The 17,576-nt window shown below is 41.4% G+C and overlaps 1 protein-coding gene across 1 annotated transcript in view; it reads left to right on the top strand.

The window, feature by feature from the left end:
* STX6 (syntaxin 6) overlaps positions 1 to 17,576 on the top strand; it is a 43,137-nt gene that overhangs the window by 6,096 nt on the left and 19,465 nt on the right. The window contains exons 2-3 of the mRNA XM_052653978.1: positions 11,356 to 11,525; positions 13,326 to 13,420. Of these exons, the coding sequence (XP_052509938.1) occupies positions 11,356 to 11,525; positions 13,326 to 13,420 (265 nt within the window). The remainder of the gene's footprint in view (positions 1 to 11,355; positions 11,526 to 13,325; positions 13,421 to 17,576) is intronic.

Below are 17,576 nucleotides of genomic sequence, written 5' to 3'. Positions count from 1 at the left end.
CCTGGTGGCTCAGACGGTAAAGTGTCTGTCTACAATGCAGGAGACCCGGGTTCGATCCCTGGGTCGGGAAGATCCCCTGGAGAAGGAAATGGCAATCCACTCCAGTACTATTGCCTGGAAAATCCCATGGACAGAGGAGCTTGGTAGGCTACAGTCCATGGGGTCACAAAGAGTCAGACACGACTGAGCGACTTCACTAGTGACTGTTATTATTACCATTTTACACATGAACAAAATTAGTTTAAAAAAAAACAAACTTCCAAGTTCATAAGCTTGTAATTGGAAAGGCCAGGATTTATATAAATTGGTATTGTTGTTACTATTAATCATGAAGAAATTGGGATCATAACTGTCTTACAAACTTTTCATCTGTATATCTGTATATCCTTAGCATGCCTTTGGTGGGGAGGCTTTTTAATGACTGCCTTTGTATTTTGTCATATAAATGTAATAGAATTTATCACCTGGGATGACATTTATGATGTTTCTAAATTTCTCATTATTACAATTATTGTAATCATAAGCCCTGCTTGTCACAGGTCTTCATTGCTGTTCCTGATTATTTCCATGGCCTTTATTCCTCTAGCAGAATTGCTAATTCAGTGGGCGAGCACATTTTCAAAGTTTCTGATACATGTTACCAAATTGCCTTCCAGGATACACTCCTCTCCACTCTACACCCCACTCCACCCCCCAAAGTTTGACGGACCCATTTCCCTTTATCCCTTGCCAGTACTGAGATGCTCATTTGAAGAGACCTTGACTAATTTGCTAGGTGAAACACACCATATTTGAATCATGTTTTTTTCATCGTTGTGTTCAGTAAAGTCCTACATAGTGTTTGTTGAATGAATGATCCCGTTTTGAGTTTGGGGATCTGTAGTTTTTACCTCTCTTTTGTTTGCAGCTTGTAATCAAAATAAGCCATTAAGAAATTGAGTGGTGGAATATGAGAATATTTTGTACCAAGTGAGCCTCTCCTGTAGGGAAAAGGCATAAATATTGTGTTCCTTTAATATTTTGCTGGTTTGGAGGCTTTGTGTGCCTAAAGGAGGATAGTTTTTCTTTCTGTGTTCTTGGCTATGGATCCTGTTGAAATAATGGTGTAAGTAAGCAGATGAGCAAAACAATCTGTGTTACATTGTCTTATTCCCTATCTCTTGTCTCTGTGTAGAACCTTTTATGAGCTCCTTGAAGGCAAGCATTGTGCACTTTATTCACAGTGTTGAGAAAAGTTATCCTTATTTACAGAGTACTATTATCCAATAAGATTGAATATAAGTCAAGTCTCATTTTCTCCTTTTTGAAAATCCATCAGATGTTTCAGATGTTTCTTTCTTTCTTTCTTTTTTTTTTTTTTTTTTTTGTGCCTTGCTGCATAGTTTGTGGGATTTTAGTTCCCCAACCAGGACTGGAACCCACACCCTTGGCAGTGAAAGTGTGGAGTCCTAGGCAACTCCCCAATCAGATGTTTCATTGCAAAAATCACTTTGCAGACATTTGTTACACATTTATTGAATTCCTGATACTCTGTTTGGCTCCTGGTTTGAAGAGCACTGTGCAGCTATGTGAAGCAGTTTAGGTGATAGACGATAGGGATTGCATGTAAGATTTTGGAACAGAGCTGAGATGCTGTGGAGACGGAAAAGACTCCCTGGGGAATGTTGGTCAGGGACACTTTCATGAAGCAAGTAGGGGCCTTAATCTGAGCCATGGAGGAAGTGTCTGCTTTTCATTTGCAGAGGTGTAAGGACTCTTCCAGATGGGGAAGCGGTGAGTGAAAGTCCAGATCCAGAAATGAGGAAAGGGAGGATGAGAAGAAGAGCTGCCAACTGAAACAGATTTTGTTTCAGTGAGAAATCAGGTTGGAAATTAAAGTTGGCCCCTTTGTGGGGAGGAGGAGGCATGGAATACCCAGTTGAGGAGTTTAAATTTAATCTGTTTGCTTTTGTAAATTCTTAATGAGGAGGCGGTTTTAACAGTTGTTAAAACCATGCCACTTGCCTGTGTTCAGACAACTTCTGAGGGCTCAAACCCAGGTCTTCTGATTCACTAAGAAAATAGATTTGTCAGGAGGCTTTGCAAAGATGGGGTTGAAAAGTCTTGTTACTGGAAGGCACCTTGTGCTCTGGGTCAGAAGAACTTGAGATCAGAAGCCAAGAAGTCTGAGCCCCTGTTCTCTTATTTGCTTAATGAATGCAGACTGGTTATTGTGAAAGTTCCTTCTAGATCTAAAATCCAGTGACGCAGCTTAAGTAGAGGTTGTGCAAGGTGAGAAGTAAGAGGAAGAATCAAAGATGATGCTTGTCTAGACAAGTTTCAAATCTTGGAAAACAGTGTCACTAATAACTAGAATGAGGAAGTTAGAGAAGGAACAGTTGTTTTTTTTTCTCTCTTTTACTTTGTTGTTTGAATACTTGCTTTTTTGTAGGGAGATTATGATTAGTTTGGTTCTGGGCAAATGGAATGATCCTGGAGACAGCTGAAATATAGGAATTAGTCCTGGGTGACTGGTTAGGGTTGGAATGGCAGTTGGGGAGTCATCAGCTTCAAGGGTTCCTTTGAACCTACTAGTGTTGATGAGCACCTAGAAGCTGTAAAAGTACTGCTGAGAAATACTGGGACCAGGTGGAAGCAGAGGAAAGAGACAATTAGTAGAAACTAAAATAGCACAATATCACAAAAACAAGGAAGTGAGAGTTTCAAGAAAGTAGAAAGGCTGTGGTGTCAAGTACACTGAAAACGAGGACGAGTTCAAGTCACCGTGACTGGGACCTGCAGTGTCACTGGGGCAGTAGTACTGTCCCAGGGGAGTTGTGGAAGCAGCGGCAGGTTAAGGTCAAAATTGTCTAGAACTGTAGGTGACTAAAGGCTTTTATTTATTTATTTTTTTGCCTCTAGGAGAATTATTGCAAAAGATATTATGACAGTGAAGTTGAATTTGGAAATGGCAGGAAGGTCAAGGGTCACAGCTGTGTGTGTTTCCCCTTACAAATGGCTTGAGTGTGAAAGTCAGGCAGTAAAAAGAGCTCCTTTGAGGGGTTGTTGGTGGGACAGGCCGATGGGGTACAGGGTAGGAGAATGATAGGGCTGCAGAGGCTCGCACAGCCTAGGTTTTTCAGTTTCATCAGTAGAGTGGAAACCATCTGCCTTCAGTAGCCTCTCAGTGCGTTGGTGAAACAGGGACTCCTGTTTCGTACATACAGGATGACATACATGATGGGTGCTGCTCCAGACATAGGTGTTGCAGCCCGTGGTGTTTTTCCAAAGGTGGCCGTCCAATATCTGTCCTGTCCCATTTGCTTTTCTTAAATTGTGAAGCTGGCTTTCTTCTATCAAGCTGGAATCTTCGTTGCTTTTCTTTGAACCCAGGCAGACCTTTGTAACTGCCTTGACTGACAGAATGAGGCAGAAATGACACTGCTTGACTCCTGAGGATTAAGTCACAAAAGACACCCAGTTTAGCTTCCAGTCACATCTTTGTGACTTGGGACACAAGTCCAGCTCTACTGCAGCCCCTCTGCTTGAGCGCTCATGCGGTGAGACAACGCAGGCACAGAGATGCTACTGAGGAGTGCCTCCTGCTGCGGCCCCCCTCCCAGGGACTTTCAGCTGAGGCCCCAGACAGTGTGGAGCAGGAACAAGCCATCCCTTCTGGGTTTGGCACAAGTTCCTGACCCAGAGAATCCATGCACGGAAGGCTGAGCACCGAAGAATTGATGCTTTGGAACTGTGGTGTTGGAGAAGACTCTTGAGAGTCCCTTAGACTGCAAGGAGATCCAACCAGTCCATTCTGAAGGAGATCAGCCCTGGGATTTCTTTGGAAGAAATGATGCTAAAGCTGAAACTCTAGTACTTTGGCCACCTCGTGCGAAGTTGACTCATTGGAAAAGACTTTGATGTGGGGAGGGATTGGGGGCAGGAGGAGAAGGGGATGACAGAGGATGAGATGGCTGGATGGCATCACTGACTCGATGGACATGAATCTGAGTGAACTCTGGGAGTTGGTGATGGACAGGGAGGCCTGGCGTGCTGCGATTCATGGGGTTGCAAAGAGTCGGACATAACTGAGCGACTGAACTGAAGAAATGGTCATTTGTTGTCACTGATTTTGGGGGTCATTGTTATACAACCAGAGTGACTGGAACAGATGCCAGTTCATAGCCTATCAGCATGGTCAAAGAAGAAAGGAGAAATCAAAAGGCTGGTAGAGGCTGCACCTATGATTATCCTGCAGTTGGTTGGCCCAACTGAATGACAGGTTCAGGGAAACTGAAGCTCCCTAATGGTTGAAACACTTCTTCCTCCCATCTTACCAACAAATTTGGTGAGATCCAACTAAGAAATGATTTTATGGACATCTGGATGTTTTGCCTGAAACCCAGACAAAGGGTTGGCTGGGATGGTGAACTTTTCTCCATGGTGGCACAGACTGGGATGTTGTATTGTCATTCAATCGCTCAGTTATGTCTGACTCTTTGTGACCCCATGGATTGCAGCACACCAGGCTTCCTTGTCTTTCACCATCTCCTGGACCTTGCTCAAACTCATGTCCATTGAGTCGGTGATGTCATCCAACCATCTCATCCTTTGTTGTCCCTTTCTCCTGCCTTCAGTCTTTTCCAGCATCAGGGTCTTTAATGAATCAGTTTTTTGCATCAGGTGGCCTAAGTATTGGAGCTTCAGCTTCATCATCAGTCCTTCCAATGAATATTCAGGATTGGTTTCCTATAGGATTGACTGGTTTGATCTCCTTGCAGTTCAAGGGACTCAAAGAGTTTTCTCCAACATCACAGTTCAAAAGCATCAATTCTTTGGCAGAATGTTGTGTGGTAGGGGCTTAACCAGTTAGTGTTGGGCTAGCTTCAAACAAACAGGGGGACTTCCCTGGTGGTCCAGTGGTTAAGACTTCCAATACAGGGGACAAGGGTTCAATCCCTGGTCAGGGAACTCAGATAACCACATGCCTCATGGTGTGGCCAAAAAGAAAAAAAAAACAAACCCCACAGGAGAACTGGGTTGGTTTCATCCTGCCAATCTGAACTCTTTTTAAGGAATGGAAGAATCCAGTTTTGAAAGCTTGGATTACTTTTATTTTTGCTTGAAAGATACATTCTTCAAAGACGTGGGCTGTGTTTTAATTTTTGACATTGCTTACTGGAAAGAAGCTCTGTGTTACAAGTGGTCCCATGGGCCCTGGTATGACTCACAGTGAAGAGCCTTCATTCTCTTGGTGATAGACGTTGTTATCCGTGAGGATGTGATGGGGCTCATCATTTTGATGGGCCGTTTGGTGGACAGCAAGGGGAAAAGCCTCTTCCCTGGTATTTCCACGCTGCGACTCTTGTTACCCATGAAATATGTGAGTCGAGACTGACTTCGAAGCATCTGCAGCAGATGCGGGAGTTAGCCATCTCTCTCCTGCAAGGGGCTGAAAGATATCTCCTGGTCAGGAGCTAACCCTGTAATGTCTAGGGAAGCAATTAGCAAGATTTTTGTTGAAATGGTGTCAGACATGATACCCAAAGCTGTCCGTGAGCAGATTGTTACTTACCAAGAAGACAGCTAAGCTGAAGTGAAGTGAGTGAAGTCACTCAGTCGTGTGCAACTCCATGGACTGTAGCCCGCCAGGCTCCTCTGTCCATGAAATTCTCCAGGCAAGAATACTGGAGTGGGTTGCCCTTTCCTTCTCCAGGGAATCTTCCTGACCCGGGGATCGAACCCGGGTCTCCCGCATTGTGGGCAGACACTTTACAGTCTGAGCCACCAGGGAAACCTCTGTACCAAGAAGCTAAGCCAAAGAACTCCAGAAATTCAAAGTGTACATGGCCCCTTGTAGAAAGTTCTGAGCACCAGACTTTAATCATTCCCATTATGCACTTGAAAGAAAAACCTGAAAATAGCTAAAACAGACTCTACAGGAGAAAGAGGCAGTATCTTGTGATTTCGACCTTTGCAGAGACCGCGGATGAAAGTGGGTCACTGTTGACTAAGGAGTCGGCAGCTGCAGAGCTCCTCACAGGGTGCAGCATGCTCACAGGGGCGCAGTGTGTGGTGGGCGCTAACCATGAGCAGAGGATGGTGCAGATACATGTGTGGGAATGCACACCAGTTTATGCAGAAACAACCCCTGTACCTTTCCTGAAAAAGCAGGTGAAGAAAGCTCCACCAGCTCTTCTCTATTGAGATCCTCCCAAATACCAAATAGCTGGCCTGGTTGTGTACTCCTGTGTCCTGTTCATCGGTTTACTTGGAATGACAGGTGATTCTAAATATTTAGTCCCGGGTATTTACAAATAGTTCTGAGTTGAGTGGGTTGTATCACTAGTTAGCGTCTTGTACTTCTTACATGTGTCTTGAAACTGTTCAGGAATCCCAAGTTCTTTTGGATATTCTGGGTACCATTAATATTTGGCTTAAAAACAGGTTTTGTTTGTGACACACATTTTCTCTCCATGCTTGCTTTTTCAGGCTAATACTAAGCTGAAGTGATATTAAAAGAAGAAAAATTGGGAGGTGTTATAAACTTTGAGGGACCCTGTTATAGATGCTATTAAGATGGGATTCCTTGACATACTGCAGGTTCTCTGGCTTTTCAGATCAGAACCACTGCTGACCATTCCCACCTTTCTGGTCCCTTAAAACACATCTTAGAAAAGTAAAATAAGACTACTTTGACTTTCTTATGTCTGTGCTACTACTTGAAAACTAAAAGTGAAACCTCTTTTAAAAATAAGAGATTGAGAGTGATAGGAGCCAGGTCACTGGCCGGGCCTGTGGGGTTTTGAATGTTATCCTGGGATTGCTTAGTAGCATTTTTCTAATTCCTGCCATTTCTTTCATTTCTTTTTTAGGACATGCTCAAGTTCTTGCATGCTTTAGGACTCTTTGATTTCACTCTCTGTTGCTAGAATTGAATCCACCCACCTGCTCCTCCTTCCCCTCAAGTCTGAGTCGTCAGCGTCTTTGTGGTGATGAAAGTATGGCCCTTGGCTCCCAGTGTGGGGGCCACCTCAAGATCCTTTCATAGCAGAGCCCCTTAGCTTCAAATGCTTTTCATGATGCTACTCAGATGTTATTTACTTTTTTTCATCATGTTAACACGTAAACTGATGGTGCAAAAGCAGTGGCAGGTAAAACTGCTTGTGCCTTTTCCTAAATCAATGCAATGGCTCCAAAACTATTCCTCCCTCATGGTGAAAAAGAAATGAGAGAATCACGTTTCCTTCAGATTGTTCTTCATGAAACAGTAAAAGAAATATTAATTTTACCTCATCGATTCCCAATAACACTTTTCCTTTTCTAAAAAAAAAAAAATACTTGGTCTCTGTCTCTCTTTCTTTTTTTTGGCTACAGTGTGCACCCCGTGGGATCTTAGTTCCCTAACCAGGAATCGAACCTGGGCCCCTGGTGGAAGTCAGAGCCCTAACCACTGGACTGCCTAGGAAGTCCCCACTTTTCCTCACTTTTTAAAAGTTATGATTAGCCAACAATAAAACGGACCCTTTTTAGTGTATACTTACTGTGAAATTTGACAAATGCATGTAGTCAGTAACCACCACCTCCACAAATAAGCTGTAGGACAGCTCCATCACTCCTAGAAGTTTCTCTCTGTGCCCCTCCCCCCATGTCTAGCACCTGGCAACTGCTGATCTGTTTTCTCTCCCTATAGTTCTGCCTCCTCCATAATGTTACAGAAATGGAAGCATACATTGTGTGGCCATCTAACTTCTCACACTTTGCATGATATGTTTGGGATTTGTCCTTATTGTTGCATGTAGGCATGGTTTGCTCCTTTTTATTGCTGAGTAGTATTCCATTGTGAAGGTGTACCAGAGTTGTCCATTCCTTGGTTGAAGGACATTTGGCTTTTTTCCAGTTTTTGGCTATTATGACTAAAACCACTGGAAGAATTTGCAGGTTGTTGTGTGAGTGTGTGTTTTTGTGTCATCTTGAAGTGGTGGTGTTGAGTCATATGGTAAATGTATGTTTTGTGTGTTTAATTTTAAGAAACAACTATACTGTTTTCCAAAATGGCTGTACAATTTTGTGTTCCCACCAGCAATCCATGAGAGTTCCAGTTACTCCACTACCTGGTCAGCACTTGGCATTGTCGGTTGGTTGTGTGAGGCCATTCCAAGTTTGGAGTGGTATCTCATTATGGATTTACTTTGCATTTTTCTAATGACTAATGGTATTGGGCATCATTCATGTGCTTGCTTGTCACTTGTATGTAATCTCTAGTGAAGTGACTGGGTAGATCTTTTGCCCTCCCCCTTTTTTTAAGAAATCAGTTTTCTTTTTTAAAAATTTATTTGTTTATTTTGGAATGTGCTGGGTCTTCATTGTGCCCATTTTTTAAATTGGGTTTAAGTTTTGAGAGTTTAATATATATATGTATATATATATAATATATTTAATCAGAAGTTATTTAATCAGAAGTTGTTTTCACAGTTGTTTTCTCCCAACCTCAGTACACATTTTAATATTCTTTGTGACAACATGAGAGAGTGTACGGGACACTTTTGCTGTGTTGTAAGATGACTGACTCCAGGGAAGGCACTTCTGTGATGCAGTTGCAAGCTGAAATAGCTCACTTTTCCTCCACGGACTCTCATTTTTTCTTTAAAGGATGACTTGCAGACTGGTTATTGAGACTTGCATATGCTCATAAGGATCAAAATTATCCATTAAAAACCTTGAGATTTTCTCAAAAATGAATGAGGTGATCCTGTCACTTCTTGGAAAACAACTGACAATATTTTTACGGATGATGAAATTAGAGCCTTTTTTAAGAAAAGAATTTTGGGAAGCTTGATTCAACTTGTATCATGTTACGGATTCCAAATAGTTAAAGTTTTTGTGGTGGGATTGGTGGTGATATTATTGTATGATTTTGGATGTTGTGTAATGAAATGAGTCAACATTTGGAAGATCTTTGATGCTCAGTAAAATAATACTTTGCAAATGACCAGTACATGTGGGTAAAAGATTCATTCACTATAGAAGATGGAGCAGTGAGTTGTAATGTATGAGGGTTCACGAGGTCTTTGGTGCAGTTTCAGCTTCCATATTGCCGCTAAGCTTTAAGAAACTGCCACTTGTCGAGTTTTCTTAGAGCGACAAAAAAGAATATCCACAGTTATCTGAAAAGACTGTTAAAGTACTCCTCGCTTTTCCAACTATATATCTGTATGAGCCTGGATTTCTGTCATACGCTTCAACCAAAACGTATGTAAACAGTCAGTGTAAAAGCAGTTGTAAGAATATACCTGTCCTACTGTTAAACCAGATATTGAAGAGATTTGCAAAAATGTGAATCAGTGCCAGTCTTCTCACTACATATTTTTGTTTTAGAAATTTTTTGCATAACATTAACATACAGTAATTTCATTGTAATGTTTTATTAATTGGTAAATATTTTAAAATATCTGTTTGAATTTCTAATATGGTAAGTGACAACAGATAAAGAGCCCACATCAAAATATGTTCTTTGGGGGTCTTCAGTAATTTTGAAAAGTGCAGAAGAGCCCTGAGACTGAAAGTTTATGGATCACTGCTTAAGAGTTTAATTCCAGCATCCTATAGTCTATTGGTGGTGGAGAATGTGGTATGCTGCAGCCTGAGACTTCTAGTTTTCAAAAAGCAATTCAGAATTCAGATTTCCTTTATAGAACTGGTGATTTTTATGTCCTTTAGAATGAGATGTATCATCTTAGATAACTTTTTAACTCTGCCTTCTATTATCAGAGAAGATATTCAACACAATTCAACACAAACTTCCCTTCACCAAGTACTTCATATTATGGGAAAATGTATGCCCTTTTCTTTACCAGATCAGCCAGAAACCTCAATAAAGAGTAAAAATAGTAGATTTGCATCTCAGTTACTCAGTCCTTCCTCTTTTTGTCTCAGGTAGAGTTTCTCTTTAGCACTGAAAGCCTAGGGCTGATGTGAGAGGAACACTGAGGGGACTTGCTTAACCCACGAACTGGTTGTGAACTTAGTAGGCTGTTCGTGGTAGATTGATTGTGGGCCACATAGCTCAGTGAGTTATTCAGCGGGATCCAGTGTCTGTAATTCTGTATTTAACATTCAGCTTTTTAGTTCTCATCAGTATTCACAGTCCAAGATATTATAAGGTACCTTTCTTCATTTTGTTAGTGCCTTCTCCTCTGACACTTGAAATGTCAGAGGGAACAGGATGCGTGCAGTTCCCTTTTTTAAAGCCATAGGCAACAAGCACACTGATTGAACACTCAGAAGAGTTGATTAAGAAATCATGGAAGGATCATAACAGATATCTTCGTTTAGGAGCATGAAGCTTATAATCTTTGTACACAAGAGACCATGATTATAAAATGACTCCTTTTTGGCTCTTGTACATGGTAGTGTTAGATTATAACATGTAATGGTAGATATTGGCCCAGTGGTGGGGAGAAAGGTTTTTAAGACCTTGCGGCTGTATCTGTAATCTAAGAGAAAATAGACCATAGTACTTAATGGCCTAGTCTCACCCCCTGTACTTGAAGCACACTAATCTTCTGTGCAGAGTAGAAAGTACAATAGAGATATTTAAAGGTAATACTGTTGGGGAATCTTCTAAAGAGATTTTGAATTTTAAAATGTCTCAGGTTAAAATACTTACCTTCTAAAAGCCAAGCTGTGTAACAGTAACTCTTCTATCTACCCTTTTTTACCCCCCTTTCACAGCAGTCTTCCTAAGGAAAAGATAGTTGTTTTAGAATCTTCATCTGAATACAAATTACTTTGCACCAACTAGCAGCATGTGTGAATGTTAATGGTCCTTTAGTTAATTTGTATTATAGCTTCTTAGATTACATTTAAGTATGGTCTGTTAGAAAAATTAAATTTTGTTCTTTACAAAATTTAAAGGACACCCTGGTGGCTCAGACAGTAAGGAATCCACCTGCCAATGCAGGAGATGCGAGTTTGATCCCTGAGTTGGGAAGATCCCCTGGAGAAAAAAATGGCAACCCACTACAGTATTTTTGCCTGGAAAATCCCACCGACAGAGCAGCCAGAGGTCGCAAAGAATGAAACAGCTGAGCAGCTAGCAGTTTCACTTAACGAACAAACTTGATGTTATGCTTAAGTGGTGGCTGTTTTATTTTGAAATCAACTGAAAACATAATACTCAGACTGTTATTTTAAAATTTTGAATTTTGATATTTGTCCATGAAGAGCCTTCTGTAACAACGTAGAAACACTTTGGGGAATGGTGGTTCATTGCTGAGGGTGGGGTCTGATTGTAACGGTTAACATAAGTCTTGTGTTAACTTGTTCATAGTAAGTGTTGTCTCATTTCTCTCCTTTCCCTTCACCTGGTTACAGAGAGGTTCAGAAAGCAGTCAACACTGCACAGGGATTGTTTCAGAGATGGACAGAACTCCTCCAGGACCCATCCACAGCCACAAGGGAAGAAATCGACTGGACCACCAACGAGCTGAGGAACAACCTCCGGAGCATAGAGTGGGACCTAGAGGACCTCGACGAAACCATCAATATCCTTTTCTGAGGCATCTGTGCCATGTGAGGCAGACAGACAAATGGACAGGTTTTCCTTCAGATGTCTCAAATACATAGATTAGATGTTTCCTTTTATCATTGATGTTGCTCTTATTTGTACCATGGCACACTGAAAATCATTGCCCAGGAGGCTAAGGTAGAGTCATCAAATTCTGCTTCAGTGCATGACAGATTCTATAACATAGAGGCCGCGTAGTGCAGTGGCTTTGAGCTTGGACCCTGTAGTCAGACTGGGTGTTCAAGTCCTGCCTCTGCCAGTTGCTGACTGTGACTCTGGGCACTTTGCTTTTCAGTAGAACGTTAGGTAACAGTTGTACCTAGCTCATACGATTGTTGAACGTTTATCAGGTAAAGAGCTTAGGATGGTGCCGGACCCAGTGAACTTTCTTTTTTGTTGTTGTTGAGTCATGCAGCCTGTGGGATCATAGTTCTCCAACTAGGGATCAGACTGTGCCCCCTGCATGCCTGCATTGGAAGCTCAAAGTCCTAACCACTGGACTTGCATGAAGTCCCCACAGAGAGCTTCTGTGAGTGTTAGCTGTCATTATTTTGAGGAGGTGTATACAGACCAATGTCATACATTGGTAATTAGAGATCAAAAGAAAATCCTACCCCAGACTTTCCTGTTCAGTGCTAGTGAGCATTAGAGAGGCATCTTGTCCCATGAAACTGCACTAACTAAAGCAGATCTGTTATGCCAAGTCATGCTATTGATGTTAAGTAAGTTCGCTGATATGATGGATGAACCAGGGAACTGTAAAAGTTGGATTACATGGCCGTTTCTTCAACTGGAAATATTCAGTCATAACTTTAGATTGAAGATATGCCATTTGCTGTTCTGAGGCCTGTTTTGTTTTTTGAGTGTAACAAAACATAAAGGAAACCAGATTTTGTCAGGATCAGTCTGTAGTCAGCACACAAGTTCATATAGAGTTGACTTGTGGAGTGGATAATTTCTTTTCATCAAAATGACCCTGGGGCACCTTTTAAATTATTAAAAGACAGATGTGTTCTCTAAAACTAGTAGAAGAGAAGTATGTGAAGGGGTGGGAGCAAAAGCACCCTTACAGGGAGATATGTCCTACCTCGTGATAGGAGGGAAGAGAAAAAGATTGGGGGAGATAGAGAAATTGTGAGATAAGGAGAACAAAAGTTTTAATAGATATTCGTCATTCAGCAAATAGTCATTGAGTGTGCTATGTGCTGGACATCTTGCTAGTTACTGATATTGGATTGATAAGCAAAAGTGTACCAACCCTTGTAGAACTTATGGTGGGGATGGAAGGGGGCTTGGAGGAGAGAGAACAGACATTAGTCACATAACATCACAAGTGCATCCTTGCAGATGATAAGAGATGAGTGCAGAGAGCCATGGAGTGACCCAGGGTCGGGGTGAGAAGGGCAGGGAAGCCTCGATTTCTAGATTAAAAAGCAGAGTTAGCATCTTGACAGAAGCGGGATGGCAAATGAAAACAGCTTGCAAAGATGATCTGGAGTCAAAACAGTGGCAGGCATGTGGAAGAGCCTAGCTCAGCTGTGGCCAGACACCCATGGGTTTGTAGTGAACCCAGGCAGGTCACCTCTGCCTTGGGGCACAAGGACCCTTGTATAGCTGTGGGCAGAGAAAGTTTGAGGATGATCAGTGTAAGTTGACTGTGTGTTCAGAAATTGGGCCAGATTTTATTGCTTGCTTGTGAGAGATCTGTGGTTTAACACTGATGTTGGTTGTTAGGTTTTGGCTGATGAAATTGCTTTACCTTGACTTTTTGACCCACGCATAGTTGAAGCAAATCCTAGGAAATTCAACCTTGATGCAACTGAATTGAGTATAAGAAAAGCCTTCATCACAAGTACTCGGCAGGTTGTCCGGGTAAGGAATGAAATCTTATTGTGTTACTTGTACAAGAAAAAGTCGGACTGCTCCAAACTCTCTCCCTTAATGTGAACTACCAGGTCAGCTCTGAAACTCCTTCTTAAATGAGTTAAATGACAGTTTCCACATATAATTTCTCAGATAGAAAAGAAATCTGATGTTAGTATCATCAGGCTTATTTCTCAGAGCAAAAGTGAGGGAGTAGACTGCTGGCTTTGGGAAGGTTATTGTGTCCCTCCTGTCCATCCGTCTCACTCTTCCAGACCAGGTGTCTTTTTTCCTCTTCATTTCTTAGTATGCTGTGTTCCTAGACAAAAAGAACTGCTATGGTAGAAACCATTTGGTTTCCTGATTGATTGGTAATCACTTTGCGTTGTGAAGAGTGCTCTTACTGGGTTTGGATGGCGGCCTCTTCTACCATCTGAATTGCTTCTGGAACTCTTGCAACCCAGTTACTGACATTTCCATATACAACTGCTTGACAGCCTTTCGGGAGTTATCCAGAGCAAGCAAGCAATCATCAGCCCATAAGAAATCAATCCAAGGGGAAAAAATCTTTAGTCTCAGATTATTTAGATATTAACCTATTGTTAAAAAGACCTAAGAGAAAATAGCATGTACGTGAAATATCATTAAGATATGTTAGTATTTTGAAACTATATGGCTAAGCCAGTTGATTAGCATAACTAGATGTAAGAGAACCAGCTGTCTTTAACATATGTACTAGAAAGCAGCTTCCTTGAATAAAAATACTTGGGATCATACCAGTGCTAACATATGGCTTTTTAAGAGTCATCTTAGGCAGGAACCTTGCTATGTGTTTGCCAAAGACTCCATGTCATGTGATTTCCTTTTGAAATTATTTCAAATGGTAGGTTATCACTGAGCTTTAAAAGATTCTTGTTCCTTGCTTTACTCATTAGTTGTCTTTCTGTATCCATATACCTAAAAATTGTTTAGAAATAAACCCATGTTTTAATGGGGCGGTAACCTTTTTGGATCTAGGAGCCTCATCTTTGGGTTTCTCTGGTGGCTCAGTTGTAAACAATCTGCCAACCAATGCAAGAGACTCAGGAAATGTGGGTTAGATCCCTGGGTTGGGAAGATCCTCTGGAGGAGGAAATGACGACCCACTCATGTATTCTTGCCTGGAAAATCCCATGGACAGAGCAGCCTGGGGGCTACAGTCTGTGTGGGGTGGCAGAGACACTACTGAGTTACTGAGCACGCATGTACACCCCATCTACACAGTGAACGTTTGGGTTAGACATTCCTAGTCCGGAGCCAGGTCAGAGGATATTCAGATAAGGAAGCCCGGTTTTTAGGTGGTATATTGTTTGGTAAGGTAAACAATTTCCCAGTTACTTAGTTTATAAATATAGCATGTGCTTTTTAAATTTTTTGTGATAGGTTTTTCTGAAGATGACTTCTGTAGATGTTGATATTTAAATGATGCCTTGCAGTGATGCATATATTCTTGACTTTAATCATTATATATATTCTTTCTGCAAGGTAGTACTTATAAGTTCTGCACATTGAAATTCAGAGGTCAATACAGTAAAAGTTAAGTGAGTTGGTATAATTGAAAGTGTAATCCAAGGTTTATTTTCTAGTATTTGAAAAGCTTTTTAAAGTACATTCTTTGAAATAAGTATTCTAAATCATCTATACTTCACAATATTGCAGAGTCTTTTAGAGTTGAGAGCTAAACTAGACTCAACAGTGTGATCCAACTGAATGTTTTAGAGTTTTTTGTCCTTCTAATTTGAAATCTGTTACTATTTGCCAGTGGTGGGTTAATAGTACCTAACTGATTCAGAAAAAGCAAGAGAGTTCCAGAAAAACATCTATTTCTGCTTTATTGACTATGCCAAAGCCTTTGACTGTGTGGATCACAATAAACTGGAAAATTCTGGAAGAGATGGGAATACCAGACCACCTAACCTGCCTCTTGAGAAATCTGTATGCAGGTCAGGAAACAACAGTTAGAACTGGACATGGAACAACAGACTGGTTCCAAATAGGAAAAGGAGTATGTCAAGGCTGTATATTGTCACCCTGCTTATTTAACTTCTATGCAGAGTACATCATGAGAAATGGTGGACTGGAAGAAACATAAGCTGGAATCAAGATTGCCGGGAGAAATATCAATAACCTCAGATATGCAGATGACACCACCCTTATGGCAGAAGGTGAAGAGGAACTAAAAAGCCTCTTGATGAAAGTGAAAGAGGAGAGCGAAAAAGTTGGCTTAAAGCTCAACATTCAGAAAACGAAGATCATGGCATCTGGTCCCATCACTTCATGGGAAATAGATGGGGAAACAGTGGAAACAGTGTCAGACTTTATTTTGGGGGGCTCCAAAATCACTGCAGATGGTGATTGCAGCCATGAAATGAAAAGATGCTTACTCCTTGGAAGAAAAGTTATGACCAGCATAGATAGTATATTCAAAAGCAGAGACATTACTTTGCTGACTAAGGTCCGTCTAGTCAAGGCTATGGTTTTTCCTGTGGTCATGTATGGATGTGAGAGTTGGACTGTGAAGAAGGCTAAGCGCCGAAGAATTGATGCTTTTGAACTGTGGTGTTGGAGAAGACTCTTGAGAGTCCCTTGGACTGCAAGGAGATCCAACCAGTCCATTCTGAAGGAGATCAACCCTGGGATTTCTTTGGAAGGAATGATGCTAAAGCTGAAACTCCAGTACTTTGGCCACCTCATGCGAAGAGTTGACTCATTGGAAAAGACTCTGATGCTGGGAGGGATTGGGGGCAAGAGGAGAAGGGGACGACAGGATGAGATGGCTGGGATGGCATCACGGACTTGATGGACGTGAGTCTGAGTGAACTCCGGGAGTTGGTGATGGATAGGGAGGCCTGGTGTGCTGCAATTCATGGACTTGCAAAGAGTCGGACACGACTGAGCGACTGAACTGAACTGAACTGATTTTTTGCTTCTCTGGTTTTAATAAATTCTAGTTGAGGTTTTGTGGAAGAAAAGGAAGTGGTAATTGACACTTGATTTTTTTTTTTAAGTGTTGTATTGATTCAGTATTGTTACATTCAGCTAGACAATATTTGTATCCAGAGCTCTCTGAGTTCCACTTCAAGGACACTGATAGCCTGGGTTCAGAGAGTTAGCATTTTGGGGAAATGAAACACAAGATCAGATTAGGACTTTGTACACCACAAGTTTATGCAAACTCCTTTGTTACCAGTATCAGTTAGCTTTCATTCAGTTGCTTCACGGAATGCATTTTGATGCGTTTGTGCCAATTGTGCTTTCTCCTTTGGGCAGGCAGTGATACGTTACACATTTTTTGTAGCTATTCTGTCTGAAGAACTAAACCTTTCTCTGGGTTTCTTCTCAATTAATGTCCACTGTTTTTGCTTTTTAATAAGTCATTTTTATATAAAAAGTCTTGTGTATGTTTTTCAAGTGTCTCTTTAGTTTGTGCAGTTTTTATTAAGTCTTATCAGCAGTTTTTTTCCTAAAGAAAGCAAAGTAAAGTGAATTCGCTCAGTCGTGTCCAACTCTTTGCGACTCTATGTACTGTTGCCCCTCATGCTCCTCCGTCCTTGGGGATTCTCCAGGCAAGAGTACAGGAGTGGGTTGCCATTTCCTTCTCCAGGGGATCTTCCCGACCCAGGGATCGAACCCAGGTCTCCCACATTGCAGGCAGACTCTTTACCCTCTGAGCCACCAGGGAAGCCCAGAGAAAGCAAATATTCATGTTTTTGTGTATATAGCCTTGGTATTTTTGAGGTAATCATTTTTACATTTGTAGAGTTGCCTATATATCAGAGATTTCACATGTGATATATTTGTGTTACAGAGATCTATTGCAGAAGTGACGTTGGGTTAATTTAATAGTGAAAGGTTTTTGCAGTCAATGGCAAAATAGTGACTAAGAAGTGAGAAGACATGAGTTCTAGGCTCTCCTGAGACCTCAGTAAATTTTCAGCATGGCAAGTCATTTAGCCTCTCTGGATCTTGGTTTTCTGTAACAAGTGAATGATCCTCACTAACAGTCTGCAACTTTTTGAAGTTTCAAAGGCATTCAGAACTATAGCACCCTCTCCCCAAAATCCAGTGTCTTCAAATCTAAGAATTGTTTATAGTCAGTTATAAGTCATGATAGAAATGGCTTTGG

Source organism: Budorcas taxicolor, chromosome 16 (genome assembly GCF_023091745.1).
Source record: "Budorcas taxicolor isolate Tak-1 chromosome 16, Takin1.1, whole genome shotgun sequence".
NCBI lineage: Eukaryota > Metazoa > Chordata > Mammalia > Artiodactyla > Bovidae > Budorcas > Budorcas taxicolor.
The sequence above is the reverse complement of the archived record's forward strand: the minus strand, read 5'-3'. Positions and strand labels throughout refer to the sequence as shown.